Source organism: Lucilia cuprina, chromosome 2, assembly GCF_022045245.1.
Source record: "Lucilia cuprina isolate Lc7/37 chromosome 2, ASM2204524v1, whole genome shotgun sequence".
NCBI lineage: Eukaryota > Metazoa > Arthropoda > Insecta > Diptera > Calliphoridae > Lucilia > Lucilia cuprina.
The window spans coordinates 25,730,100-25,756,651 of NC_060950.1; the positions used below are offsets into that span (position 1 = coordinate 25,730,100).

The 26,552-nt window shown below is 31.3% G+C and overlaps 3 protein-coding genes across 5 annotated transcripts; all 3 read right to left on the reverse strand.

Annotated features, from left to right (window-relative positions):
- Nucleotides 1-3,190: 3,190 nt before the first annotated feature.
- On the reverse strand, nucleotides 3,191-7,434 carry LOC124420491. 2 transcript variants are annotated; one of them, XM_046953400.1, is made up of 6 exons: nucleotides 7,338-7,434; nucleotides 4,316-4,649; nucleotides 4,157-4,251; nucleotides 3,771-4,074; nucleotides 3,484-3,594; nucleotides 3,191-3,421 (listed from the first exon to the last, which is right to left on the reverse strand). In XM_046953400.1, the coding sequence occupies exons 2-6, from the start codon at nucleotides 4,628-4,630 to the stop codon at nucleotides 3,227-3,229; spliced, it is 1,020 nt and encodes a 339-aa protein (XP_046809356.1). In that variant the 5' UTR covers nucleotides 4,631-4,649; nucleotides 7,338-7,434; the 3' UTR covers nucleotides 3,191-3,226. The 2 variants fall into 2 exon arrangements, with proteins under 2 accessions (XP_046809356.1, XP_046809352.1); XM_046953396.1 differs by having other exon boundaries at nucleotides 7,184-7,424.
- Nucleotides 7,435-11,663: 4,229 nt separating this feature from the next.
- Nucleotides 11,664-15,489, reverse strand: LOC111686419. Of its 2 annotated transcripts, none has more exons than XM_046956668.1 (6): nucleotides 15,145-15,489; nucleotides 14,722-15,058; nucleotides 12,744-12,835; nucleotides 12,378-12,678; nucleotides 12,130-12,240; nucleotides 11,664-12,068 (listed from the first exon to the last, which is right to left on the reverse strand). In XM_046956668.1, the coding sequence occupies exons 1-6, from the start codon at nucleotides 15,366-15,368 to the stop codon at nucleotides 11,739-11,741; spliced, it is 1,395 nt and encodes a 464-aa protein (XP_046812624.1). In that variant the 5' UTR covers nucleotides 15,369-15,489; the 3' UTR covers nucleotides 11,664-11,738. The 2 variants fall into 2 exon arrangements, with proteins under 2 accessions (XP_046812624.1, XP_023304547.2); XM_023448779.2 differs by having other exon boundaries at nucleotides 14,722-15,082; nucleotides 15,145-15,488.
- Nucleotides 15,490-17,769: 2,280 nt separating this feature from the next.
- Nucleotides 17,770-19,986, reverse strand: LOC111686418. Its single transcript, XM_046945021.1, has 6 exons — nucleotides 19,724-19,986; nucleotides 19,257-19,632; nucleotides 18,758-18,852; nucleotides 18,392-18,695; nucleotides 18,213-18,323; nucleotides 17,770-18,136 (listed from the first exon to the last, which is right to left on the reverse strand). Exons 1-6 carry the CDS (start codon nucleotides 19,945-19,947, stop codon nucleotides 17,888-17,890), a joined length of 1,359 nt encoding a protein of 452 aa, XP_046800977.1. The 5' UTR covers nucleotides 19,948-19,986; the 3' UTR covers nucleotides 17,770-17,887.
- Between the last annotated feature and the right edge of the window lie 6,566 nt (nucleotides 19,987-26,552).

A 26,552-nucleotide genomic window follows, 5' to 3' on the forward strand; every position in this document is an offset into this window, starting at 1 on the left:
CTTTAAGAATAAAAGAACGTCTTAATCGTTATGTTTTAACAATAGCTGCTGAAATATGCGCTTTTTCTTTATCGGTCCTAGTCCATTCCTTTGTATTAACAAGTGTGTTTATTTGCCAAATATGGTTTGATCTACTCCATTAAATTCCAAGTATTTTAAAAGCTTTACAGTGATACACACCATAGAAAATTCTACACATCTGAACTGTGTACATTGTTAAGTTTTAAAAATATTTGATACATATCACCACTGTTAGAGGATAACCGTTATTAACATCTATATAATCCGGGATTGTTATTTGTTGTAACATGTATTTTCTTTGAAACTACATATAAAGATTTTTTAGAAACCAAAGCTAATTCTATTAAAACCTTATACCAAAATTGATGAGGATCGTGCTATAGTTAACTATATCCGCGGATTTTTCGTTGATTATGATTATATTTTTACACCAATGTTTGGCATCATTGAAAACGTAATGACTTGTCAGATAGAGATTACATATTTGAATTAATGAAAAATTTGATCGGATAAATTACATATGTACATATATACATATATATACTCTTTAAGAACCTTTAAATAAATCCGAAATTCTTTTAAGAAGAAATCTGTGTTTTTTTATAAAAGCACATACTCATTTACTGTGTGATAGTGAAAAATTGTTTATATATTTAAGCAATACATGGAGCCATCAGCCTGATCGGTTTAGATTGTGTGGATTGTTTGCTAGTTAGCGAGTTCACTCGCAGGCCTTGTGGCCCATTCTGATGTTAAGAGAATGGTTTCCTTCCCTAATTTCATTGTCTACTTTGTTTTTGGTGTCTCCGTGTAAACCAGCCAGTGTTTCTAAAAAAAACCGATCATGTTTACTAGTGACGCATCTCTGAGAGAGTCTAAATCATGGATAAATAATTCAGTGCTCTTGTAATGCAAAGCAGTCACATAGAAGGTGATGCAGCTTCTTCTTCGTCCAAACAGTTATACAGTAGCTACATATAACGTGGGTAGCCCATTGGACATATGTCCAATAATTCAGATCCAGTTATAAGCCTAATCGAGTTCTAACTAAGAGACAAGAGAGTCTTAGCGCTTCCATTGTCAAAGTGGGCCAGAGCGGTCTCGATATCCTAAAAGTGGAATTTTTTAAATAACTGATATCCGTCTAACTCAAAGACCAGTTATCTATCAATTTTGATAGGGTCATCAGAATCCCTGGGGACAACTCCTTAGTTAGGAACACATCAGATTTTTTATATCCTGGAATCTAATTCCTCATAGAATATAATTAAGAAGACAATTCGACTTAATAACATTGGAGTTAAGAGCCTTGATAGATTGCAAGGCTGTCCATGTATATATGTATAGTCTAATTTTCGAGATTAAATTTCCGTACAAGTTGTCAAATAGTCGAAGAGGTAGTAGAAGATTCAGTTTTCCCTTCCCCTTTCTGTCTTTGAGCTATCAGTAGATCGCGTCGTCCCTTACGTAGGTCAGTGTTCGCGGCCCATTCATCCCTTGTCGGTTCTTTTGTGGAATGGTGCCATGACTAATGCGATCATGCTTTAATCCATTCGAGTGTTTTAGTCGTAGAGCAGATTTAAGTCGTAGCATTGTCTCTAGACTAGACTGAGGGGTGGAATTCAAACAGCCAGTGATTGCAAAACATACTAATCTTTGTACCTTGATTAGAATAGAGAGGTCTTGATCTTGCCATTAGCCTGATGGCATTAGGAGAATATACAAATTGTATATAGTCCCGTTTTTTTCTTTTCTTTTGTAGTGAAAAATACATGAAATAAAAATCTATTTTAGATCTTTTCAAGTTTCATCTCATTCTCCTTAATGAGAATGTATGTATAAGAGAAGATGTTTTGGTACTTTGGCAACATATAAAAATATTTGTCTTATACTCGCCTTAAAGTATACCAAACGGCATAGAATCGTTTTCTGAGTCGATTAAACTATGCCCGTCCGTCTGTCTGACTGGCTGTCCATGTAAACTTTGTGTGCAAGGTACGGTACCTTTTTTGGGCCTAGGACGTAGCCAATTCAAAATATTTGAAATCGGTCCATTATTTCTCCTAGCCCCCACATTAACCGGTACTCTTTAAATTTCCATAGTAAATGACAACCTATAGAGAGAGTTTTTTGTGATTTTTTCTTTCGTTCTTAACATAAACATTATTCAGCATGTATATACAATTTATGTTTTGAATTTTCTATAGTAACGCACAAAACTATGGGTCCTAACATTATACTGATCGAGAATTACCTTTAAAGTCGATTAAGAATGTCGGTTTGTCTGTCTGTCTGTCTGTCTGGCTTGTTGTCCATGTAAACTTTGTGTCCAAGGTACAAACCGCAATTTTCATGATATTTTGCTTGATATTGGTTAATTATATCATATTGCCTCGAAACAATTGGACCTTCAGATTTGAGCAAATATACTACTATCTCTCCAAAAATCGTCTTAGGTGATTATTTTAAAGATCGCCACTTTTTTGACCCAAAAACTTTACCTTGAAACGTCTAAAAATTGACTTATACTTATTAGTTATTTAGTTAGTTAGTTGGTTAGTTAGTTAATTAGTTAGTTAGTTAGTTAGTTAGTTAGTTAGTTAGTTAGTTAGTTAGTTAGTTAGTTAGTTAGTTAGTTAGTTAGTTAGTTAGTTAGTTAGTTAGTTAGTTAGTTAGTTAGTTAGTTTGTTAGTTAGTAAGTTAGGTGGGTAGTTAGTTAGTTATTTAGTTAGTTAGTTTAAAAGCCGAATATGTGTACATCATCCTCCTATTGCTCCAGTCCCTGAGGTGGGAACTGAAGCATCACCACCACCTCCGGTCTACCTAACACTAACCTACCGAAAGCCACACCTTTAACTGTTAGTATCTTACAGCTTTTAGTTAGCATAACTAACTTCTATATAAAAACATGTCATCCAACATGATTTTAGTGGGTACCTTCCACCAAAAAAGAACTTCCAATAAAGCGAAAAAGAAATAAAATGTCTTCCATGGATATGGAATTCTGAAAAAGACCTGAAGAAGTAAAGATTTTAACACAGGCTTGTCATAGGAGGAATGTCCTTTTTATTTCATTCGAAATTTACTAAATCTCCTTTTTTCAGTGTATTTACAAAACAAGTCAAATAATATATTTCATTAAACACTTTTCAATTGAAAACTAGCCAGATTAGAGAAAATAAGAAATATATGAATTTATTATTCACTAGTTTTCCACTGAACCTACATTAAGAACATCAATTGGAAAACCCTCTAAAGGATTGTTTTCCTTAATGAAATCCGATGAACAACAAAACATAATGCCAGCAAATGAATAACGAAATGAGGTGTAAACGTTCTTTAGCCAGGGTATGTCTGCACACATATCGGGACAAAAAATTATGTTATCCAATGAAAAGAGCTAAAGATTAAAAGAAATTTTTTAAGTCTTATAATATGTTGGAAAATATTAACATTATTTACCTCTGCATATGGAGAATTGTAGGCGACAATTATAAAATCTTGTTTATAAACATCAATGGAACTAACATAAGACCATATGTATTCGGGTACAGTAATAGTTTTCATATCAATCTATATTAAGTTATATAATTTCAGGGGAAAATTAATACGATATAATCATAACAAATAGAATGATGATGGGCCCAAATTATTGCATATGTGTGAAAAAACTGTTGTTCGCTATCGAATGTCATAATTTTAATTTAACTAAATCACAAATGTCGTAATTTGTCCCCGGATTTATTTACCTCCAATTCTAGTTTTTTGCTGTGCTTCTCTGTTAAATTAATCGGAAGTTCTGCTATGCCTGATGTCCCGGTTAAAATTTCAAATCTATTGTTGATGGCATAGTTTTCCAAAGTATTAACAAACATTTTCCAATTTCCCAGACGTAAATTTCTCCACCATATAATATTTAAAAATACATTGTATTCTTTAAAATATTCCGCATACGAATGACCCTGTACAATGGACGATACTTCATAGTTGGCAAATGATAATAAGGGATTTAATTCATATAAATTAATGAATTGTTGTTGTAATAAGTTATTACTAAAAAATTTAGATTTAAATATTATACAATTTTTTTTTATTTTTTTATTATTTTTTTTCAATATATAAACCTCACACTTACTTTATTATTACAGATTTAGTCGTTTTTAAAAGATGTAAATCAGCCGAAAGACTATAAGGATTCAAACTTGGATATATAAATTCCATGTCGTTTAGCTTATATAAAGAAATTATAAAATATTACATATAAAATTATGTTAAGAATTTATATTAGACTTACCATTTCTGAATTAGTTTTAAGAGTGTTTTGTACTGTGTAGTGTATATTTCGTAGAGAAACCTTTTCCAAATCGTAGCATAATTTAGCAAATGATATATCACCTTTATTTATTTTCGATAATAACAATAAAGAAGTAGATTTTAAATTTCGACATCTGGAAATATTATCCTTATTATATACAATATCCCAATTAGTTTGAACGCACTCAAAATGTGGTCTATAGACTTGCATGGACTGGTAGAATAATATATCATCCTCGCAAGACAATTCAATCGATTGTATTTTACTAAAACGTATGAGGTCATTAACTTCCATGACTGTATTTTCTAGTGATCTGTAAGTGGTAAAACAGATATAAAAAGGAATATAGTTGAAATATAATTTGTTTGATAGATTTAGAGTTTTTGACTATTTTCCAATTTTTTTTCGACTTATCGGCTTTGATTTACAAAGTCGATTTTTCGATTTTTTCATAGAGTTGTCGACTTTTTTGAAACAAAATAGGTGAATTCGACTTTTTGACAAAAAGTTGATTGTTCGAAAGTCGATTTATAGAACCCTAGTTTTTACTCGAAGTTATATATAAAGAATTTAATTGTGTTATTAAGGTTTATAAGTGAATTTTGACCTTCAATTCATATTCGGAAGGGGAACCTTATATGGGGGTAGGACCAATTATGGTCCTATTTCCATTCTTCATAAACAACGAATTTGTTAAACTTATACACCGGAGGTAACATTTGTATGGGACTATGAGAAATCGTTGTTCGACTTTTATCGTGCCAACAACAGATATTGCTTAATCTTCTAAGAAATCTATTGGAATTAAAAAAAACTTACAGTACGAGCTAACGTCGAGTATACGACTTGGCATCTGGCCCAGACTACTTATTTATGATTAAGATTAAGAGTAGTACATAATTGCTTTATCAATCGGGTCGATAAATGCTTGGTTATTTTTTTTTAAATCGGCATTAAAGTCGAGTAAGACCACCGTTTCGTGATACCTCGATAAATTTCGTCCATGTTGGTGTGATAGCAACCGGGGGAAAAAGGTGCTACCAGTACCTGATGGAACTATTACCTTCTGGAGTCAAATGTATACTTATCGTGGTTTAAACACAATATTTCGGTAAGAGAATATTGTTTAAAAGGTTGATACACGATAAAATGTATATTTCGGGATAAGCTTACTGGTTTTGTCACAAAGATGACAAATACCTCTCAGAGAAGAGACTGTGGAGCTAAAGGTTGGGAATAAGTTAGTGGCAAGTTAGGGGTATGGTGACAGTCGTATACCTAGAAAATTAGAAGAGTACTGGGTTTAATTATGATATATGTACAGTGATAACACATTGAATTTCACTTTCTTCTTAGACTATGTTTAGGATTTACTCTGTACATACCAGACTTACCACAGTAAAATACACGACTTCTATCGCGGGCAGTAACTTGGAACGCAAATATCTGGATTCTGAAACCAAGACGTTTTTCTAGCACGGAAGAACTTTAAAAAATATAATAGTTTTCTAACGATATATTACACACAAGACCTCATGGGTTCTCCATGAAAACGTGACCATCCTAATACTTATATAAATATCGTATTTGTAATAAAAATTATTACATTCAAAAACTTGGAACAATGTTTACAATGTTATTACAAACGTTTAAAGCTGTAGCAATTTTTTATACCCTCCACCACCATCTAAGATCCAATGAAGTATGTATAATCTGGATCCTTATCAAATTCTATGTCGATTTAGCTATGTCCGTCTATCTGTCTGCCTAAATCATGCTCACGTTTAAACTAAGCAAAGGAAGTCTGCCAAATTCACTAAAAATATTCACTATTATCTTAAGCAGTTTGGTATTGAAAATAAGCAAAATCGGTTCACATCGGGAAAAGTTTTAAATCGAAATTTTAAACAACCTCGAAAAAAACTAATAATTTTTAAAATATTCTGATGTAATTTTCTCGAAAACTATGCAAGATAATTCCATGAAAATCACCATACATTCGTTTCTATACATAAGCTTGAATTACCAGAATCGGTCCACAATTTCATATACCTACCATACAAAAGTACATATTCCCGGAAAATGGGTTTTTTTTGTTAATAACTTTCGTCACAATGTTGATATCTTTATAAAATTTCACAAATTGATATCCTATGTCAATAGAATTCATTCAGAGAAAAAATTCTAAATCGGTCCATAATTGTACATAGCTACCATACGATGTCCCCTACCGAAAATCACTTAAACGCCCGTAATTAATTACTAAATTGAGATAGCCACATAAAATTTGGTAAAAATATTACTCTCGCATACAGAAATATTACTATGAATTAGGTCCCCTCCCAGAAAATCACTTAGATTCACAATATTTATTATGAAATAATGATATAGATACAAAATTTTGAAGTTTTGTTTTTAAATACATAATTGGACATAGCTCCCATACAAAGTCCTTTTAATGATACATTTTTCACGATCGGTTTAAAACATGGGTGCGGTCGGTATCATACAAGTTTCCCTTCAGAAAATCTCTATATATGTATTTTGAAACTCCTCAAATCTTTCACACATGCGCACGTGCAAATTACTAAATATCGCTAAGCGCTATAAAAATATAAAGAAAATGGCGTTTGTAATGTTTAATGAATCTTGGAATCGTAATAGATTTAAACCTGGGGATTTTTGTTATTTACGGAAATGAGAAAACTTATTTCTACAAATATTTGAATAATTAGAAAAGTATTAATATAAAAGTAGCTTGTGGAGGGTATTTAAAAATCGGCACAGCCGAATATAGAACTCTTACTTGTTTTCTCATAAAATCTTTTTGAAATAATTCGATCTTACCCAAAATATGTTTCGCAGGAACCTGTCACACTTTCGCCAATACCAATTTCGAACTTGTCATTTGTAATATTTACTTGCAGTTTAATGTTGCCAATTTGTCTTTCAAATTTGGGAATGAACTGTGAATTTCTCGAAATATATACTTTACAATTACCTTGAACCGTTGTCAAATTATAGACAATTAATAATAATTTCATAATTATTAAAAGTTTTACGTTCATTTTGAACATTTCGTTAAGAGGGTTTTAAAGGAACTAAACTTAATTTTTTGATAAAATTCACTTTTTAAAATAACATTGTATTAATAACATTGTATTACTATATGTGTTTATACATATGTATGTGAAATAAAATTAGTGTCGGCATAAATTTTAATATAATACCGTACCCTTGGATGATCTTTATATTGAGTTTAACATATCGAACGATGTTACTTTAGCGTCAAATATGATCGTTTAAAAGGGGCTTAGGTAACATCGTGAACCAATATTTACCGTTCAAACACTATCTTGTTTTTAACAGACATTCGGACGTACATGGTTGAATTGTTTTTGAATTTAATATACAAGTTATTTTTTTCAAAATTATTTTCATAATATATATATATACTACACCAACATTAGTGGGATTTGTGCTGATGTTTGTAACGCACAATAATATTGGTCCTTTACCCACCTTAAAATATACCAATCGGCTCAGAATCCTTAACTGAGGCGATTTAGCTATGTCCGTACGTCCATGTAATCAAACTGCGGGTCGCAATTTTAAAGATACTGCAATAAAATTTAATACATAAACTTCTCTTGTCCCAGGGACCAAGTCTATGGAAAATGGTTAAGATCGATTATTTCACCTATCCCTTATAACATTTTAGAGATAATTCAATGATCTTCTACCATAGACGAAGCCTGTTGAAATTGGTTAACATCGGTGAATTATTTCACCAAGCCCCCATACAACTGGACCCGCCTAATAGAGCTTTTAAGCTCATAATTATGTTAAATATACTTCAATATCGACAAAAAAACTGCAAAACCATGTTAAAGTATGTTAATACTCAGTATTATAGTCTGAAAATACCTATAATGACATAATCAACTTACTATACTTGATGAAATTCAGAGTGTAGGGTATACATATTATACATATACAAGTGTATGAGCTCTTATGTTTTATCTCAACAATGAATTTTAATATATTTTTTTTTGCTTTATAAGCAATTTTACATACTTATCAGTATAAATGAGAAAATACATATTTGTCCCAGTCAGTATCGGTGTTCTATCCTTGTATGTCATGATTTTGTTTATTATAGGTCTGCTTTAAAACAAAACAAGTAATATTTCTATATTCGGCTGTGCCGAATCTTATATACACAAACAAATATAAACTGTAGCAGAAAGTAATATTAACCGTTGTACTTTAATACAGCAACGAAAATACAAAAAAAATACACAGCTGAATAAAACCAAATACATCTCCACACGCACATGTACATCTTTATCCAATTCACAGTGTTGTTGTTGCTTTTTTAACAAAGCATGAAAAAATGTGGCTTTTTTGATGAAATTTTCAGAGGTTGTCTTGGATTTTTGCTCATATCTCCGTTATTTGTAGACCGATTTTGCTGATTTTAAATAGCGATCTTCTTGAAAGCATTTCTAACAGAATTATTGAAGATTCGGATCTCGCCGATATCAGGGGACCTCTAAAAACTGATTTCAAAAGACAGACAGACGGACATGGCTTAATCGATATTATATATACCCTTCTCACGAAGGTGAAGGGTATAACAAGTAAAAATTATAGTCAGTCGAGGCCGATAATGTGATGTGATTTAGTTTTCACAATAAAACATTTAAGTTGAATTGTGCCTTGCCTAAGAAATACTTAAGCCATTTATTGTTGAATAAAATCATGGACATTTAAGTGAAATTTTGAAGGGTCCTTTTTATAAGGGCTAGTATCAAATGAGGTCCTATTATTATAGAGTTCATGAGGGTTATAAAGGCTAGTTTTGGTTTTACTTGGTTTTGCAGCTTTTTGTCGACATACCCTTTTAAAACCCTTTTCAATGCATTATCTCTAAAATTACAACTGGTAGTTTGACTACAAAGTTTACAAGTCCTAATCATTTCAGTTATATGGGGGCGAGGTGTAGTTTGATTACAATGTTTACAAGCCCTATTGGGGAATTCAGTTGTATGGGGGCTACGTGAAATAATGGACAGTTCTTAACCATTTTCAACAGGCTTGTACCAAATTTCATTGAATTATCTTCAAAATTGCCACCTGTAATCTTCTATATATATACAAAAGAGTAGCGTTACTGACTGACGGATTCATCATCTCCCAGCCCAACGTCTGAACCTAGAATAAATAAAATTTTTGCATTTGACTGGGGAAAAAGTATCAAAAAGGGAATAAACGGAAAATTTAATTTTATTTCAACCAAGTTTTTTAAAATTTGAAAAAAGTAGGTTATTTATTTTGGAATTCGAGTACTAAGGCGTATATAGGACCAAATTCGAGTAAATTATTTGTTTTTTTTTTGAAAGAACTATTTCTCTGGAACAAATGAATGCAGATTTGAATCGTTTGAGTTTTATCTGTGATCTATAGATTTAAGTACGGAATATTTTTTAAACTTAATTCACGAAGAAGTATATTTCTAAGCGAAAAGGGGAAAATTGTATTAAAATAAATTTATTTCATCTTTTGGTACTTTTTCTTTCTTCAAATGATACTCTTTGTATGTTCTTTAATATGAATTCAAAACACATGAAAAAGATTATTTAAAAGAGACCTTTTTAGTACTTTTTATATCATAAATGGTACTTTTTTAGTTTTCTAAAATACTTAACCGAGGAACATGATCTTGACTGAATAATATTCTGTAAGTGTGAACTATTTGGTACGCTTCCATTCTTCAAACGGTACATTTTAGATTATTTATAATGTTTAACCGGAATACATGGTCCTTATTAAATGAGAATTTATTGAGAGAGATTTTTGTAATTTATAGTTTTTCCGCTGGTACTTTTTGATATATTTACGATATTGAAAATAAAATTTAAAATGTAGAGACCTTAGTGAATGAGAATCTACTGAAAAGGAAATTTTGGTACTTTTTCATTCATTAAAATTATATGTGTTTGAATTGAAAAATACCAATTGCAAAACGGTAAAGTACCGAAATACATAATTTTACGTTTTTTTGTTCAATATTATAGATATTTCAAAAAGTACCTTATGAAGAACGAAAAAGTAGCAAAAAGCCCCCTTATATGGGTTCCCACTTAATACAGGCTCTACAAATTAAATTTCATGCTTCTACGTTTAATATTATAGAAAATTCAAAAAGTACCTTTTGTAGAACGAAAAAGTACCAAAGAGTATCTTTTTCTATGTTCTTACCTAGTCAAGGCCCTACATGCTAAATTTCATTTTTCTAGGTTCAATATTATAGAAAATTCAAAAAGTTCCTCTTGTACCAAAAAGTTCCCTTTTATGTGTTCTGATCTAATCCGGGCTCTACATACTTAATTTCATGTTTCTAAGTTCATGACTATATAAAACTCAAAAAGTACCTTTTGAAAAACGAAAAAGCACCAAAAAGTTACCTTTTATGGGTTCTCATCTAATTCCGAATCCACGCACTAAATTTCATGTCCCTTGGTTTAATAGTATAGAAAACTCCAAAAGTACCTTTTGAAATTCTCGTCTAATTCAGACTCTACATACTTAATTTCATGTTTCTAGCCAATAGCAACACACTAGTGCTGCTTTCGCTCTGCTACTCTTGCTCTGCTGCTCACGCTCTGCCTTGTTTTTTTTTTTTGTAAACAAGAGTACAATAACAAAATTGACCGTATGATTGTGTATTTTGTTTTTTTTTTGCAATTTCTGTTTGAGCATGAATAAAAAACTCAATTTTTGATGAAATTTTCAGAGGTTGTCTCGGATTTCTGCTCATATCTCCGTTATTAATGGACCGATTTTGCGATCTTTCCGAAAACATGTCTAACAAAATAATTGAAGATTCGTATCTCGCCGATATCTGGGGTCCTCTAAAAACTGATTTCAACAAACATACAGACAGACGGACAGACAGACAGATAGACGGACAGGGCTTAATCAACTCCGCTATCTGTAAGGATCCCGTATATATATACCTACTTTATGGGATCGGAAAATTATATTATTGAAATTACAAATGGAATGACAAACTTATATATACCCTTCTCACGAAGGTGAAGGGTATAATAATAAAGTCTTTAACCGCATAACTTCCTATGATTAATACCAAATAAATTCCAACAATTTAAAATTATATTTACATTCGACGTGAAAGTGAATTTCAATATGTTGAGAGTGTTATATTCCCCTCCTTGGATTGGTTGTTTTGTGTTCAAATTTATTGATTGTTTTAAATTTATTGACAATTTTTTTTTTCCAAAGAAATATTAATGTTGAAATATTAACTGAATCTGTTTAAGACAATAACATTTATTAATAATATTTTAATCTATTTATTTTGATTCTTAAGAAAATCTTATGATTCTTCTAAAACTTTTAGATTCAGTAAACTTTCAGTTTGATGTTCAATACTAACATCAAGAATTCGATTTGTCTCAGTTGCATTCGATAAACTTTCGGTAGAATTCAAAATTTCAGTTTTATTTAAAGCTTTCCGAATAGCGGCACGTGTCATTAAAACATCCATGGGAAATCCAGTTAAATAATTTGTCTTTCGGATAAATTCCGTAGAACAGCAGAACATAACACCAGCCGTTGCATAATGAAACGATGATTGAATTTCATTTAGCCAGGGAATTTCAGAGCAGATATTGGGACAGAATACAACTTCGTTAAGGGTAAAAAACTATAATGGAAATAAAATTATGATGAAAAATATACATATGTATGTATTATTGTATACCGACCTCTGCATAGGGTGAATTATAGGCGACTATAATAAAATCTTCATTTTGATTATCGGTTGAGGTTAAATACGTCCAGATGTAAGAAGGTACGGTTGCATTTAAATAACCATTCTGAAAATTGAATTTAAGTTGTTTTCAATAGATGAGACCGAACTTTGTGGAATTGTATATGTTCGGATTTGTTTTTTATATCAAATCCTAATATACTTTCCTAATATACTCTAAAGATTTCAAATCTTTTAAATTACCTTAATTTTCAGCAAATCATAATCCAATAAATTCTTTCTAGGAAACCTAACTTCACCCGATGTTCCCGTATATAATTGAAAACTATTATTGTAGGCATAATTTTCCAAAGTGTTCATAAATAGTTTCCAATTCCCCAAACGTAGATTACGCCACCATATTGTATTTAACATATTAACATATTCATTAAAATAATATTCATATGAAACACCCTGGACAATAGGTGATATTTCATAATTGGCCAAGTTTAGCCAGGGATTTGTTTTACTCATATCTGTTAATTGTTGTTGTAATTCATTATCCCTAGAATATAAGAAGTTTTTCTTTATAAATCATAATTCAATAATACATAAAACACGATCACTTACTGAAGTTCAAAATTTTTTGTAGTTTTTAAATTCCAGAGATCGTCACCCAAAGACTTATATGATTTCAAATCGGTTTTCGTTATATCCCTCCGCTGAAACGAACATAATAAATAAGATCATTTTATCCGGAAGTCAAGACCAGTAAAAGTGTTATATTTCAAAAAAAATTATTTTTTGTAGACTGGAGTCATGTATAAACCGAACTTTATAGAATTCGCAAGATATTAGCTTCTTATAATTACTAATTTTTTCGCTTAAACCAATTTTCTGTAAAGGAAGTAATTGATGAGTGGGTTAAATTTTACGATATATCTTACAGAGATTTCAGATCATATAAAAATGTTAAATATCAGAAGTATGAGAAGGGTCCGGACCAGTTAGGATAGTTAATATTTGGCATATAGATTTCGATTTACGTACTTTCAGTTGAGGCAATGAATGTCAAGTGCTTAACGTGAACACCTGCCTTAACGGCCTTATTTCACGGTGGTCTTTTGCATCCATTGGGTAGACTTGACAACGGTCTACCATCGCCCCTGAATTCTTCAATGAAGAATTCATGTGGCAATTTTTGTACATGGATGCGCCAGTACATGTAAAAGCACATTCCTGAAGTCCTCGAGCCATCTAATCCTTTGCCATAGTAGCCCCGTTGCGGAATGACAGACAACATAGGCTCAAGCCTAATACACAACCCGACGAGGAAAAAGCAATCACCTTTCTAAAGTCGATAGAAGGGAAGACCAACCCCAACATTTAGTGAAATCGATCTTCCAGTTATACCTTAAGATGACCACCCTTATGATGCCATGAAAGATTGCATTATTTAAAATGCAATTCCCATCATTTAGTGAACCATTCCTTAACCTTTTTAATCCCGCACACACGCGTCTCACTAAGCGAACCTATAGGGTTTCAAAATCCAGCATATGCTGCTTTGTACACAGACCTGTTCGAAGAGAGAATTAGCCAACCCATTAGGTATATGATATATCAGTCCTTGAACCACAGCCACTACATGGACTCCGAAGAACCTTAACCAACTGACCAGCCAGGACAAGTCCTGCGGGCAACTGGCCAACCGTAGTACCAGATTATCTGGTGCTCTGGTTAGACCAAATGCCAAATCATTCCAAGGCGAAGCCAAGGATACATTTGACATCATCAGTTTATAGTCCCGACAGACTAGAGGTACTGGTAGCACCTTTGTTCCCGGGGATCGCAATAACACCAAGGTAACATGAACCGGGGGGATACTAGTTGAGACAAGAGGATCCTATTGTGTTTTTAACAGACATGCGGATACATCAAAATCATCTTCCATAATTTTTCTCATATCTCCGTTATTAATAGGCCGATTTGGCTCCGTGTGCCAAAAAATATCAAGCAGTAACTTTTTCACTAGTTGCTGTCCCACTTTTTAGCTGCAAATCTCTTATCCAACATTATCTTTATGAGACTTATCAGTCCAGATGGTTATCATTGCCCTCCTGCTCGACATCTAGAATGACCGCTCCTATATGATGAAGGTCTATAGTTTGATTTGGCTTTCAATGATAGAATACTGAATCTTCCATATATTAACTATTGCTGGAGCTGTTACAATGCGGATAAAGAGGAAACACTTTCTCTGTTTCTGCCCTGCATTGACAAAGGATATCATACAGAATCGATACATATACGATAGAGACGTTTATTCGTTACTCTGATTACCTTGATTCCATGTTAAATACGGATATTTATTGTCGTATAGGTGGGATAACACAACGGTGGATCGAACTGAGTCGGTTACTGGGCGGTTGTCTCAACAAAAGTATATGGGTAAGAATTATTCCAGATTTGAATACCATATATCTAATTTCTTGTGAAATTTGATTTAAAAAAATATACCGACAGACAGACGAGCAAACATACAGACAAAGTTTAATCTATTTCGCTATCTGTAAGAGTACAGAATATAAACAAATGAAATACTTACCATTTCCATATTAAATCTTTGCTCAGTATTGCTGATATTATATACGATTGTTTGCAATGACCATTTATTCAGATTAAAACAAATACCAGCCAATATATGATGATCTTGGTTAGATTTTACTGCCAGTAAAAATGTTTTAGTACTCTGATTCCTATCGCACCATTCATACGTTTCATTCGCATCGTATATGCTCCAATTAAGTTTTTCACACTCCAAGATTTTTTCTTGCAAAAGGCTATTATTAAAATAAAGTTGATTGTTTTGACACTTTAAATTAATGGTTGTTTGGTTCTCCAAAACTTCAATATACTGTGAATGATAACCGTAACGATCACGTCTTTGAATATAATAAGAAACAGAACTAAAATTTAAAAAAAAATGTATAAACTTAATCGAATCTTAAGTGGGAATTTCGATATTTACCTAAAATTTGTGCGACATAAAGCTTGGATTGTTTCACCTTCATTCAACGGTATATCTTTACCATTATATGGCAATTCCAACATATGTTTACCGAATATTTTCTTATAAATCGGTGATGTTTCCGTGTTATTGGGATATTTCACTATACAATCACTTTGAACATGTATAATTTGTATGAGACATATGATGCTAAAGCACAATAAAACATCTAATTTGAATTTCATTATTGTCTTATCTGATCAAGTATGAATTAATGATTTTTGTATTGTTTCTGACTAAATTAAAAGCAGAGCAAAATGGGAGAACTATTCTTGATTAATATTCGTAAGGCACTGAGACCTTTTTTTGAATTAACGAAGCATTATAAATCAAAATTTTCCCTTTTTTGTAGTAAAATTTTGATAAGCTAAATAATTGATAATGAAAATAAGAAATAATGATTATTGGTTTTAAAAGTTCATGTTGGAGTATATACTAATCTTAAAAATACAATCGGGTAACCGGTTATAATTAAGCTAAATCATTGTTGGTATATTAATTACTTATTTCCATGTAATGTATTTTGTTACCGTCCAAGTGAAATATTTATATAGATAGATAAATAGATAGATAGATAGATAGATAGATAGATAGATAGATAGATAGATAGATAGATAGATAGATAGATAGATAGATAGATAGATAGATAGATAGATAGATAGATAGATAGATAGATAGATAGATAGATAGATAGATAAATAGATAGATAGATAGATAGATAGATAGATAGATAGATAGATAGATAGATAGATAGATAGATAGCGTGATAACTTCCATATTAAGAATAATTAGAAATGTATAAAATATTAGAGAGCAGTTATTTTTATACCCTTCACCTTCGTGAGAAGGGTATATGTAATGAACTTTTAGGTACTTTTTATAACCACCTTCAAAAAAGATGGGGGGTATATTGATTTTGTCATTCCGTTTGTATCATCGGAATATTGGTCATAGACCTACAATAGTTTATATATTCTGGGTCCTCTTTAAATTCTAAGACGATCTGGCAAAGTCTGTCCGTCCGTCTGTCGGTCTGTCTGTTGAAAGCACGATAGAGACCGAACGGAAAGAGCTGGAGGGTTGAAATTTCACACAAATATATTCTTATAGATAAGGTTCGTTTGGTATTGAAAATGGGCTATATCGGTCCACGTTTTCTAATGGCCCCATGCATGTCGCCCCTCGAAAAGCAGCTTTATCTGTCATAACTTGCAGCTTTAACTATATAACACTCTTAATGTAGTTAACTGTTTTCTTAAATTTTAAACGGTTTGCTACTTATAGGTCTGAAAAAGGAAAAAATTTAAAACGAATTAGATTTTTGCGATTCTGATCATGAAGATAACGTTTTTTTTTTACTTTATATGTTCTTTGTGATAAGAGCAACAATATTTCCTCAGAGAGTGAATCAAAATTACGAACGGTTTGCAAGATATGAGCCTGAGATAATGATCACTTTTTTTATAAAAATGACACCAATGCCACAAATCTTTGGGGTCCTATAACTAAAAAGTGTATGACTTTGAGCAAAACTGGAAGACAAGGGTATTCTTATTATTGGTCTTTTATCATATAGTGGTGTCCGTATATGGTTACTTTTATACCCTACACCACTTTAGTGGGGTGGGTATATTGGGTTTGTGCCCAGAATCATTTTCTGATTCGTATTAATTATGTCCGCCGGTCCGCCGGTCCGTCTGTCCGTCCAAGTAAACCTTGAAATCTAACTAGAGGTCGCAATTTTGAAGATAATTCAATGGTACATGATATTCTATTGTCCTAGGGACGAACGCTATTGAAAATGGTTAAGATCGGTCCCCATACCACTGTACCCCCGAATAGGGCTTGTAAACATTGTAATATAACTACAGGTCACAATTTTGGAGACAATGCAATGAAATTTGCACATATACTTTTATGGTACTGTAGACGAATCTTATTGAAAATAGTTAATAAAGGTCCATTATTTCACCTAGGCCCGATACAACTGAACCCGCTAAATAGGGCTTTTAAGTTCATAATTACGTTTAATATACTCGTAACTGCACAAAAAGCTACAAAACCAAGTTCTGTACAAGCCTTGATGACCCTGATGATCTTTATAATTATAGGGCCTCATTTGACCCTAGCCCCTATAAAAAGCTCCGATCAAAACTTTACATAAATATCTACAGTTTTATTAAAAATGACTTATGTATATCTGAGGCAAAGTGCAATTCAACTTAAATGCTTTATTATGAAAAGTAAATTACATTTAATTCGTATATAGGTGTAGGGTATTACATGGTCAGCCACGCCCGACTATAACTTCTTACTTGCTTTTTTTCGTGTTGCACTGTGTTTTCTATAATATTGAACTTAGAAACATGAAATTAAGTATGTAGAGTCGGAATTAGGTGCGAACACATAAAAGGGAACTTTTTGATACTTTTTCTTTTTTAATATACTATATATAGAAATCTCACTTGTTATAAGTAGGGTCCTTTTTTATTTGCCCTATACATTCTATATTTTTTAAATATATGAGGCAAATAAATGTATATATTTTAATTTTATAATCTTCCCTCATCGATCATCTCTTTTAAACTTCAAAACAGCCTTCTTTTTTTTAAGTATAAAGATATAGATGAATATTTATTGTATTTGTATTCAAAATTGAAAAAAATTGATATACATATGTATATGTATATGAATATTTATGTATTTAAAAGTATGTAGTGGTATCCCAATCTATAGTTGTAGTTTCCACTTGTGTAGTTGTAGTTTCCAAATATGAAGACAACAAAGTCTCCATGGGAAATCCCTGCAAGTAATTGGTTTGTCTTATGAAATCTGTTGAACAGCAAAACATAATGCCCGCATATGCATAACGGAATGAAGCATAAATTGTATTTAACCAAGGAATTTTTGCACAAATATCGGGGCAAAATATAACATTTTCAGTGGTGAAATACTAAATTATAAAAGTATTAAATTAAAATAACAGCTAAAAGAGAAAAAATTAATTTATGTATGTAGGTAAGTCCTACCTCAGCATAGGGTGAGTTATAACCAACAATAATAAAATCTCGATGCAAATTATCATACGATTTCAAATAAGTCCATATATAGGCAGGTATGGTTTCATTTTTAAAACCAAACTAAAAAAAAAATAAAACATAAAAAATTAAAATGTTTCATTATTGAAATACCTGTTCTATATATTTACTTTAATTTCCAATCGTTTTTCTTTATGACACTTGTCATCGACTGGATATTCTGCTACGCCCGATGTACCGGTATATATTTCAAAACTATTAGTATTTGCATAATTTCTCAAAGTATTTAAAAAACGTTGCCAATTACCCAAACGCAGATTACGCCACCAAATAATTTGTAATAAGTTATCATATTCTTTGAAATATTTTTTTAAGATTTCATCCTGTACAATTGAAGATACTTCATAGTTTGCTAAACTCAGCCATCCATCAGTTTTAGCCAAATCAGTTAATTTTTCCTTTAATAACGCCTCACTATAAATGGAAATTGTTGTTATTTATTTGGGATAAATTATTTTTTGTTTTTAATTTCATACTTTAAATCTGAGAGAGTGGTTAATTTTAAATTCCAAAGATTTTCGTCTAAATCTTCACTGAGAATCATATTGTTGTTGGTGTGCACTTCCATTGGCTATACGATCATTGAAGTAATTTAAAAAATTTAATAAATATTTTTTACCTATTTACACAAAATTTAAATTTTTGCTTAAGTAAAGAATCATTTGCTTTAAAAAGAATCTTTCCTTTCGGTATAATCTTAATCTATATTTATTTATTTATTTATCTATCTATCTATCTATCTATCTATCTATCTATCTATCTATCTATCTATCTATCTATCTATCTATCTATCTATCTATCTATCTATCTATCTATCTATCTATCTATCTATCTATCTATCTATCTATCTATCTATCTATCTATCTATCTATCTATCTATCTATCTATCTATCTATCTATCTATCTATCTATCTATCTATCTATCTATCTATCTATCTATCTATCTATCTATCTATTTAATCAATGTAAACATACCTGATTTAAATAAATTCGTCGTACATTTGAAACATTGTAAACTACAGTTTGCAAAGCGATTTGTTCCATATTATAACAGATTGCACCCATAATAAAATTATCCGTAGATGTTTTAGTCGCCAATAGAAATGTACTGGAATTTTGATTATTTTGACACCAAGTGTATGGCCGCAATGTGGAATAAATGGTCCAGTTGCGATGCATGCATGAAAATTTATTCTGAGAAAGTTCTATATTATCATAAACTAACTTGTTCTTACGACATTTTAAAGTAATTGAAGTTTTATTTAAAATTGATTTATCAACAACAACTTCCCTATAGCCATAATGATAATCATATGTAGGAGATCTTTCTTTTATCTGATAGTTGATGGAACTGAAAAAATATATAAGAAAAATTGTATTTAATTGTATTAAATATATAATTGTGTAAATATTAATTTATTTTAAATACATAAATGATTTACTTTAAAAATGTATCACAATATACATGTATTGTTTCACCATCATATAATTTTATAGGATTTCCATTGTAGGGTACACGTATTTTATATTTGCCAATATTTTTTTCATATTTCGGTAAAGTATCTTCGTCTGTGGGATATTGTATAACACAATCACTTTGTATACTAGGCAAATATGCCATCAACAATATAAAACTTATTAAATTTAATATTTTCAAATTAAACATCCTTTTGTTCGGAGCACTGTAACGGAACTAATTGATATTTTAATATCAAATTCAGACTTTTAACTATAATTAAAAATAAAAGGAAATATGTGTGATAACACAATCGGGCATGTTTACTGCAGCTCCAAGAAATTATATTAAACAAGTTGAAGTGCTCTATTCTGCTGAGCCGAATCTTAAATACCCTCCATCAGCTACTTTTATGTTAATACTTTTCTAATTGTTCAAATATTTGTAGAAATAAGTTTTCTCATTTCTTAAATAGAAAAATCGAAGAATTTAAATATATTACAATTCCAAGATTTATTGAACATTTAAAACGTAATTTTCTTTAACGGTTAGAGAGAGAGCTTCAGTCAAATTTTGCATTTGTACTGTAATTTAGTAACAAGTACTGTGTGTTTAAGTGATTTTCTGAAGGGAACCTTATCAGATACCGACCGCACTCATCAGCATGTGTAAAAAAGTATTTTTTTCGGGGTTGTTTTAAATTTTGATTCGTAACTTTTCCAGGTATGAACCGATTTTGATAATTTTCAATACCAAACTGCTTAGGATAATAGTGAATATTATCGGTGAATTTGGTTAACAAAGCTAAATCGACTCAGAATTTGATAATGATCCAGAATATATATATACTTTGTTGGGTCTCAGATGAATATTTCTTCGTGTTACACACGGAATGACAATCTTATATATACCCTCTATCATCACTGATGGTGGTGTAGGGTATAAAAAGAGTTGTTAGTTTTTTCTTTTAATAAGGAATAACAACTCATTCACTTATCTTCTTATGAGTAGAAAAACATAAAAACTCATTTGCATATGAAGTCATTAATTGTCACATTTGAAAGAGAATATCTGAGCTGATTTTGACATTTGAGTTAAATAATGAAAAAATAAATAAAAGCTGTAGAAAAAACGCGAAGTTCTCTTTTTTAATAAAACAAAAAATTTACACTTAAAAAGCGTCGCTTGAATCTTAAAGCGTAGAAAAAAAATAAAAAAATGTATAACTATATTTATGAATTAATTTTCATAAGTAAGTTTTACATGGGAGCTATGATCAATAATGAACCATATTCAACTCGAATTTTATCACAAAAGAGTTTTTTTTGGTACTTTTTCGTTCTTCAAAAGGTACTTTTTGAATTTTTTTATAATATTGAACCTAGAAACATGAAATTTAACATGTTGGGCCCGGATTAGGTAAGAACCTATAAAAGGGGACTTTTTGGTACATTTGCGTTCTTCAAAAGGTACGTTTTTAATTTTCTACAATATTAAACATAAAAACATGATATTATACATGCAAGGCCCGGAGTTAGTGACAACCTGTAAAAGTGGAATTGTTGGTACTTTTTTATTCTTTAAATGGTACTTTTTATGGGGGTTATAGAAAATTTTAAATCAATTGTGATGATTTGCAACAACAACTTGATTCCTGGTAGAAAAAAATAATGTGTGACAAAATTCATCGAGTTATCATTTGTAGTTTCCGAGAAAAGTGCTGAAGAATTACGAAAAACCCAAATTTTTTTTCGAGGTAGTCCGAAATTTTTTCATAACTTTTTACGTTGTGTGCCGATTTTGCTGATTTTTAATACCAAACTGCTTAGGATAACAATAAATATTTTTGGTGAATTTGGTTAATCTCCTCGGGATGAGTCGACACTATAGCAGATAGAAGTCAAAAAGTTTACTTTTAAGACCTTGTTTTCAATACAATATTTTTGATCGGATCTTAAAGCATACATCTTCAGAAAGATCTGATAATAATGATTAACATTTATTTACATATCTGTATTTAAATTTATTCACTGAGTTTTTTTGAATATTTGCTTTAGTTATACCCTACACCACTTTTGTGGGGAGGGTATATTGGGTTTGTGCTGATGTTTGTAACGTATAATAATACTGGTCGTATACCCACCTTAAAGTATACCAATCGGCTCAGAATCATTTTCTGTGTCGATTTAGAAAAAATTTTAGAAGAAAAATTTAGTTTAAAAAACTTGATTCATATAATGTTTTGCTTAATAACTTCTAAACTAAACGAGTCTCCATCGATTTTGTTTTTTGTAGAATATAGATGAGAGTTCAAGTTTCATTCTACCGTGTTCTTATTTAATTTTTAACACGGGGCTGACTAATATACTTTACATTGAATTTTACATTTTGAAATTTGACCTTTAACCTTTTGGAAGTAAATTATTTTATTTACGCTATACTAAAGACAATATCTTGAGCTTTAGAAATCAAAACTTATTCTGTACTTTAAGAAGTTTCAAAGTTATGAGTAATTATGTGTCGATAATTTTAACATATTTTTAAATTTTCAAAGCGTGATATTTTTGGACTGGAATGAGACTCCGATCAAGAAGTCATGGAAAGTTCATGGAAACTTTCAAACCATAATATGTTTACGAAATTTCATTGAAATCGGAGATTGTAAATCCGAAAAATGCTATTTTCTGTCCGTGTTGATATGGATTATTCCAAATGTATATGTATGTATGTTTAAAATTTCACACATTAATGCCCAGCTAACATTTGAAAGATTGTTGGATGATTAATCAATAAACTGAGTCACACTTAGATGTGACTAAAAAACGATTCAAAAATGAGTCGAAACTGATTAGAAATGGGCCTCAGAAAGGACTCTTTTGGAAGAGTTAGCAAAACGTTTTGTGTGACCGACATTTTGACTGTAACTAACTAAGAAACTAGTAACTGTCCTTATGTCAGTTATGAACTTTAAAGTTTTTTTCTGTTAGGGGAGACCTCATATGGGTCATAGAAAGGAATGTTTTACAATTTTTGTCTTTTGATGACCTAAAAGTGATAAATAAGTTGAGCGCTTAAAAAATCACTCCAAGATGATCCCGATATAAGATTGCTAACTGAATATTTGAAAAACAATAACAAATTGTATAGCAATCATAAATTAATCATATTGGAGTTTAAAATATGATATTTTTAAAAACTTATTTTGTGGTCATATTTCAAGCAGTTGGAAGATCTAAAAATGTTCCTTTGTAGCAACACTCACACTTAAAAATGACTCAAAAACGATTCGAAAATGAGTCGAAACTGATTAGAAATGGGACTCAGAAAAGACTCTTTTGGAAGAGTTAGCAAAACATTTTGTGTGACGGACATTTTGACTGTAACTAAGAAACTAGTAACTGTCTTTATGTCAGTTATGAACTTTAAAGTTTTTTTTTTTAAGGGGACACCTCATATGGGAGCTAGAAAGGAATGTTTTACGATTTTTGTCTTTAAAATTTATAAATACATTTATTATCAATAATGATATTTATTGGATATATTTTAACATTATAAATTTGAAATATTTAATATGTATGTATATGAATTTCAGAGATTAAGTTTAATAATAATATCGGTTAAACCAACCCATTGTTGTCATTTCCATTTCCATAGCTGTTGACTCTACTGGCGAAGTTGTTGTCTCTACTTTCGAAGTTGTTGTCTCAAGTTGTGGAGCCATCAAAATCTCCATGGGAAATCCTGTCAAATTATTAGTTTGTCTTATATAATCAGTAGAACAACAGAACATAATGCCGGCAAATGCATAACGAAACGAGGGATAGATGTCATTCAACCATGGAATATCAGCACAGATATCGGGACAAAATATTACCTTCTCAGTGGTGAAATACTATATTAATAGAAATATATAGACATATGTACATAAAGATCAATATACTTAAGAAAAATCGAATGAAATACTCTTTTACATACCTCAGTATAGGGTGAATTATAAGCGAAAATTATAAATTCTTTACTTAAATTATCATACGATTTCAAATAGCTCCATATATAGGCGGGTATTGTCTCATTTTTAAAACCAATCTATTAATGTAAAGCAAAAACTATGTTTAAAAAAAATACATTTTGCATTTAAACTACTACTTACTGCCATTTCCAATATCTTCTCTTTATACACCCCATGTACCAGTATATATTTCAAACTTATTGTATTAAGCATAATTTGCCAATGTTTTCTGAAAACGTTTCCAATTGCCTATTTCATGTTTCTAAATTTAATATTATAGAAAATTAAAAAAAGTACCTTTTAAAAAACAAGAAAAAGTACCAATAAGTTCACTTTTTCCATTGATTTGTTCTCGTATAATCCGGGCTCTACACACATAATTTCATGTTTCTGAATACATTATTATAGAAAACTCAAATGAAAAACGAAAAAGTGGCAAAAAGTTTCCTTTTATGTGTTTTCATACAATTACGTATCCTCATACTTAATTTTATGTTCCTATGTTCAATATTAAAAAAAATATTCAAAAAGTACCTTTTAAAATGATGAAAAATTACCAAAATGTCCCCTTTTATGGGTTCTCGCCTAATTCAGACTCTACATACTTAATTTTATATTTCTAGGTTCGTTATTATAGAAAATTCAAAAAGTACTTTTTCAAAACATGACAAAGTACCAAAAAGTATCTTTTTATGGCTTCTAACTTAAGCCAGGCTCCACATACATAATTTAATGTTTCTACTCGCTCTGCTACTCTTGCTCTGCTGCTCTCGCTCTGCCTAGTTTTTTAGTGCAATTTCTGTTTGAGCATGAATAAAAAATCTAAATTTTTGATGAAATTTTCGGAGGTTTTACTCGGATTTTTGGTCATATCCCCGTTATTTATGAACCGATTTTGCTGTCTAACAGAATTATTGATTATATTCGGATATCGCCGATATCTGGCGTCCTTTAAAAACAAACATACAGACAGACAAACGGACAAGGCTTAAGCCATAATATACATACTTTATAAGGTCGGAAAATTATATTATAGAAGGTTCCCCCCGGGGGCATGTTGCCTTGGCGAGACCTCCGCCTTGGTGTTATTGCAATCCCGGGGTATAAGAAGGTGGCCAATACCTCCAATCTGACCGGGATTGATGCAGGGATAATAGTCAATATTTCGGGATAAGTTCGGTGCTGTTGCCGAGAACAACAGATACCCCGCAGTCGAGTGACTGTGGGACTAAGCGTTGGAAATGAGTTGGTATTATTGATGGATGAAAGGTATAATATACATTTGATACCATTGAATTTTCCTTTCTTGTCTAGATATGTTCAGGGTTTACTCTGTTCATATCAGAATGACCACAGTGTGTCCCTTTGAGTAAGAACAATGTCTACAGCTTATTGATGATCGTACTTCGGTCTACCGGTTACGTCTCTAGGTGCTGTTGCCAAATCAACAGAGGCCATCCAATGGTCAAGAGATTAGATAGCTCGAGTACTCCAGCATGGACCGGTTAGAATCATTGTACAAAAATTTCCACCGGCGTTCTTCATTGAAAAACAAAGGAGCGATGGTAGACCGTTCTCAAGTCTACTCAGTGGTTGAAAATTAGTTTTCTAAAGGAAAATCCTGCTATACTCGGATTTTTAAAATAGATATGACTTTTAAGACTGTATTTTGGTGGCGCCATTTGTACGGGAGCTATGTGAAAACGTGGACCGAATTTCAATACTTTAAAAATATTTATGCATTGTGATAGTGTTTATAAGTTAATTTTGACTTTCAAATAATTTTCAGCAGGGGGACTTTGTAGAGAGGCTAAGGTCAAACGAATTGTTGACCAATTAATGCACCGATTTTAACTATTCTTAATCATATTCGTTTTTGGGTAATTTTATCACTATTGCATGGACACACGTGCGGACTGATAGACGAATACTTTAAGGTACTTAAAGGTGTTACAAACATCAACACAATACCCTCACCACTATCGTGGTGTAGGGGATATAAAGTTTAGTTTTGTTTGGGTAGTACTAGTGTTACAGAAATCGTATTTCCAATAGCAACATAACTGGTTCAAATTTCATACCGATCGAAAGACATCTCTTAAACTATTATTAAAAATATACAATTATATAAAATAATAAAAAAAAATAAAAATCGATTTGCAAAAATGTTTCCTAACTTATAGAAAATCAGTTTATTATCAATAAATATGGAAGTATTAAGTAAACACTCGATAAATATATCACTCCTACAACTGATGTATAGCTCAAACCATGTCTGATCCAATTTTTCATTGAATGGCCTATCTTACATGTGCCAAATTTCATTGAATTATATTCAAAATTAGGGGGTTCAGTTGTATTGAAGCTAGATGAAATAATGGATAGATCTTAACCATTTTCAATAGGCTTCTTACCTGGGACAATAGAAGATCATATACCAAATTTCATTGAATTTTTTCCGAAATTGCGACCTGTGATTACAAGGTTTACATGGACGGACAGACGGACAGACAGGCGGACATAGCTAAATCGACACATAAAATGATTCTGAGCCGATTGGTATATTTTAAGGTGGGTATAGGACCAATATTATTGTGCATTACAAACCCAATATAGTCTCCCCACTAAAGTGGTGTAGGGTATAAAAACTTGTTTGCGAATATGGGGGTTCATCTTTAAAATCTATTTTTTATACCCACCATCAAAAAAGAGGGGGTGGTATATTGATTTTATCATTCCGTTTGTAACACATCAAAATATTGGTCATATACCCACAAAAGTATATATTATTTGGGTCCTTATTAAA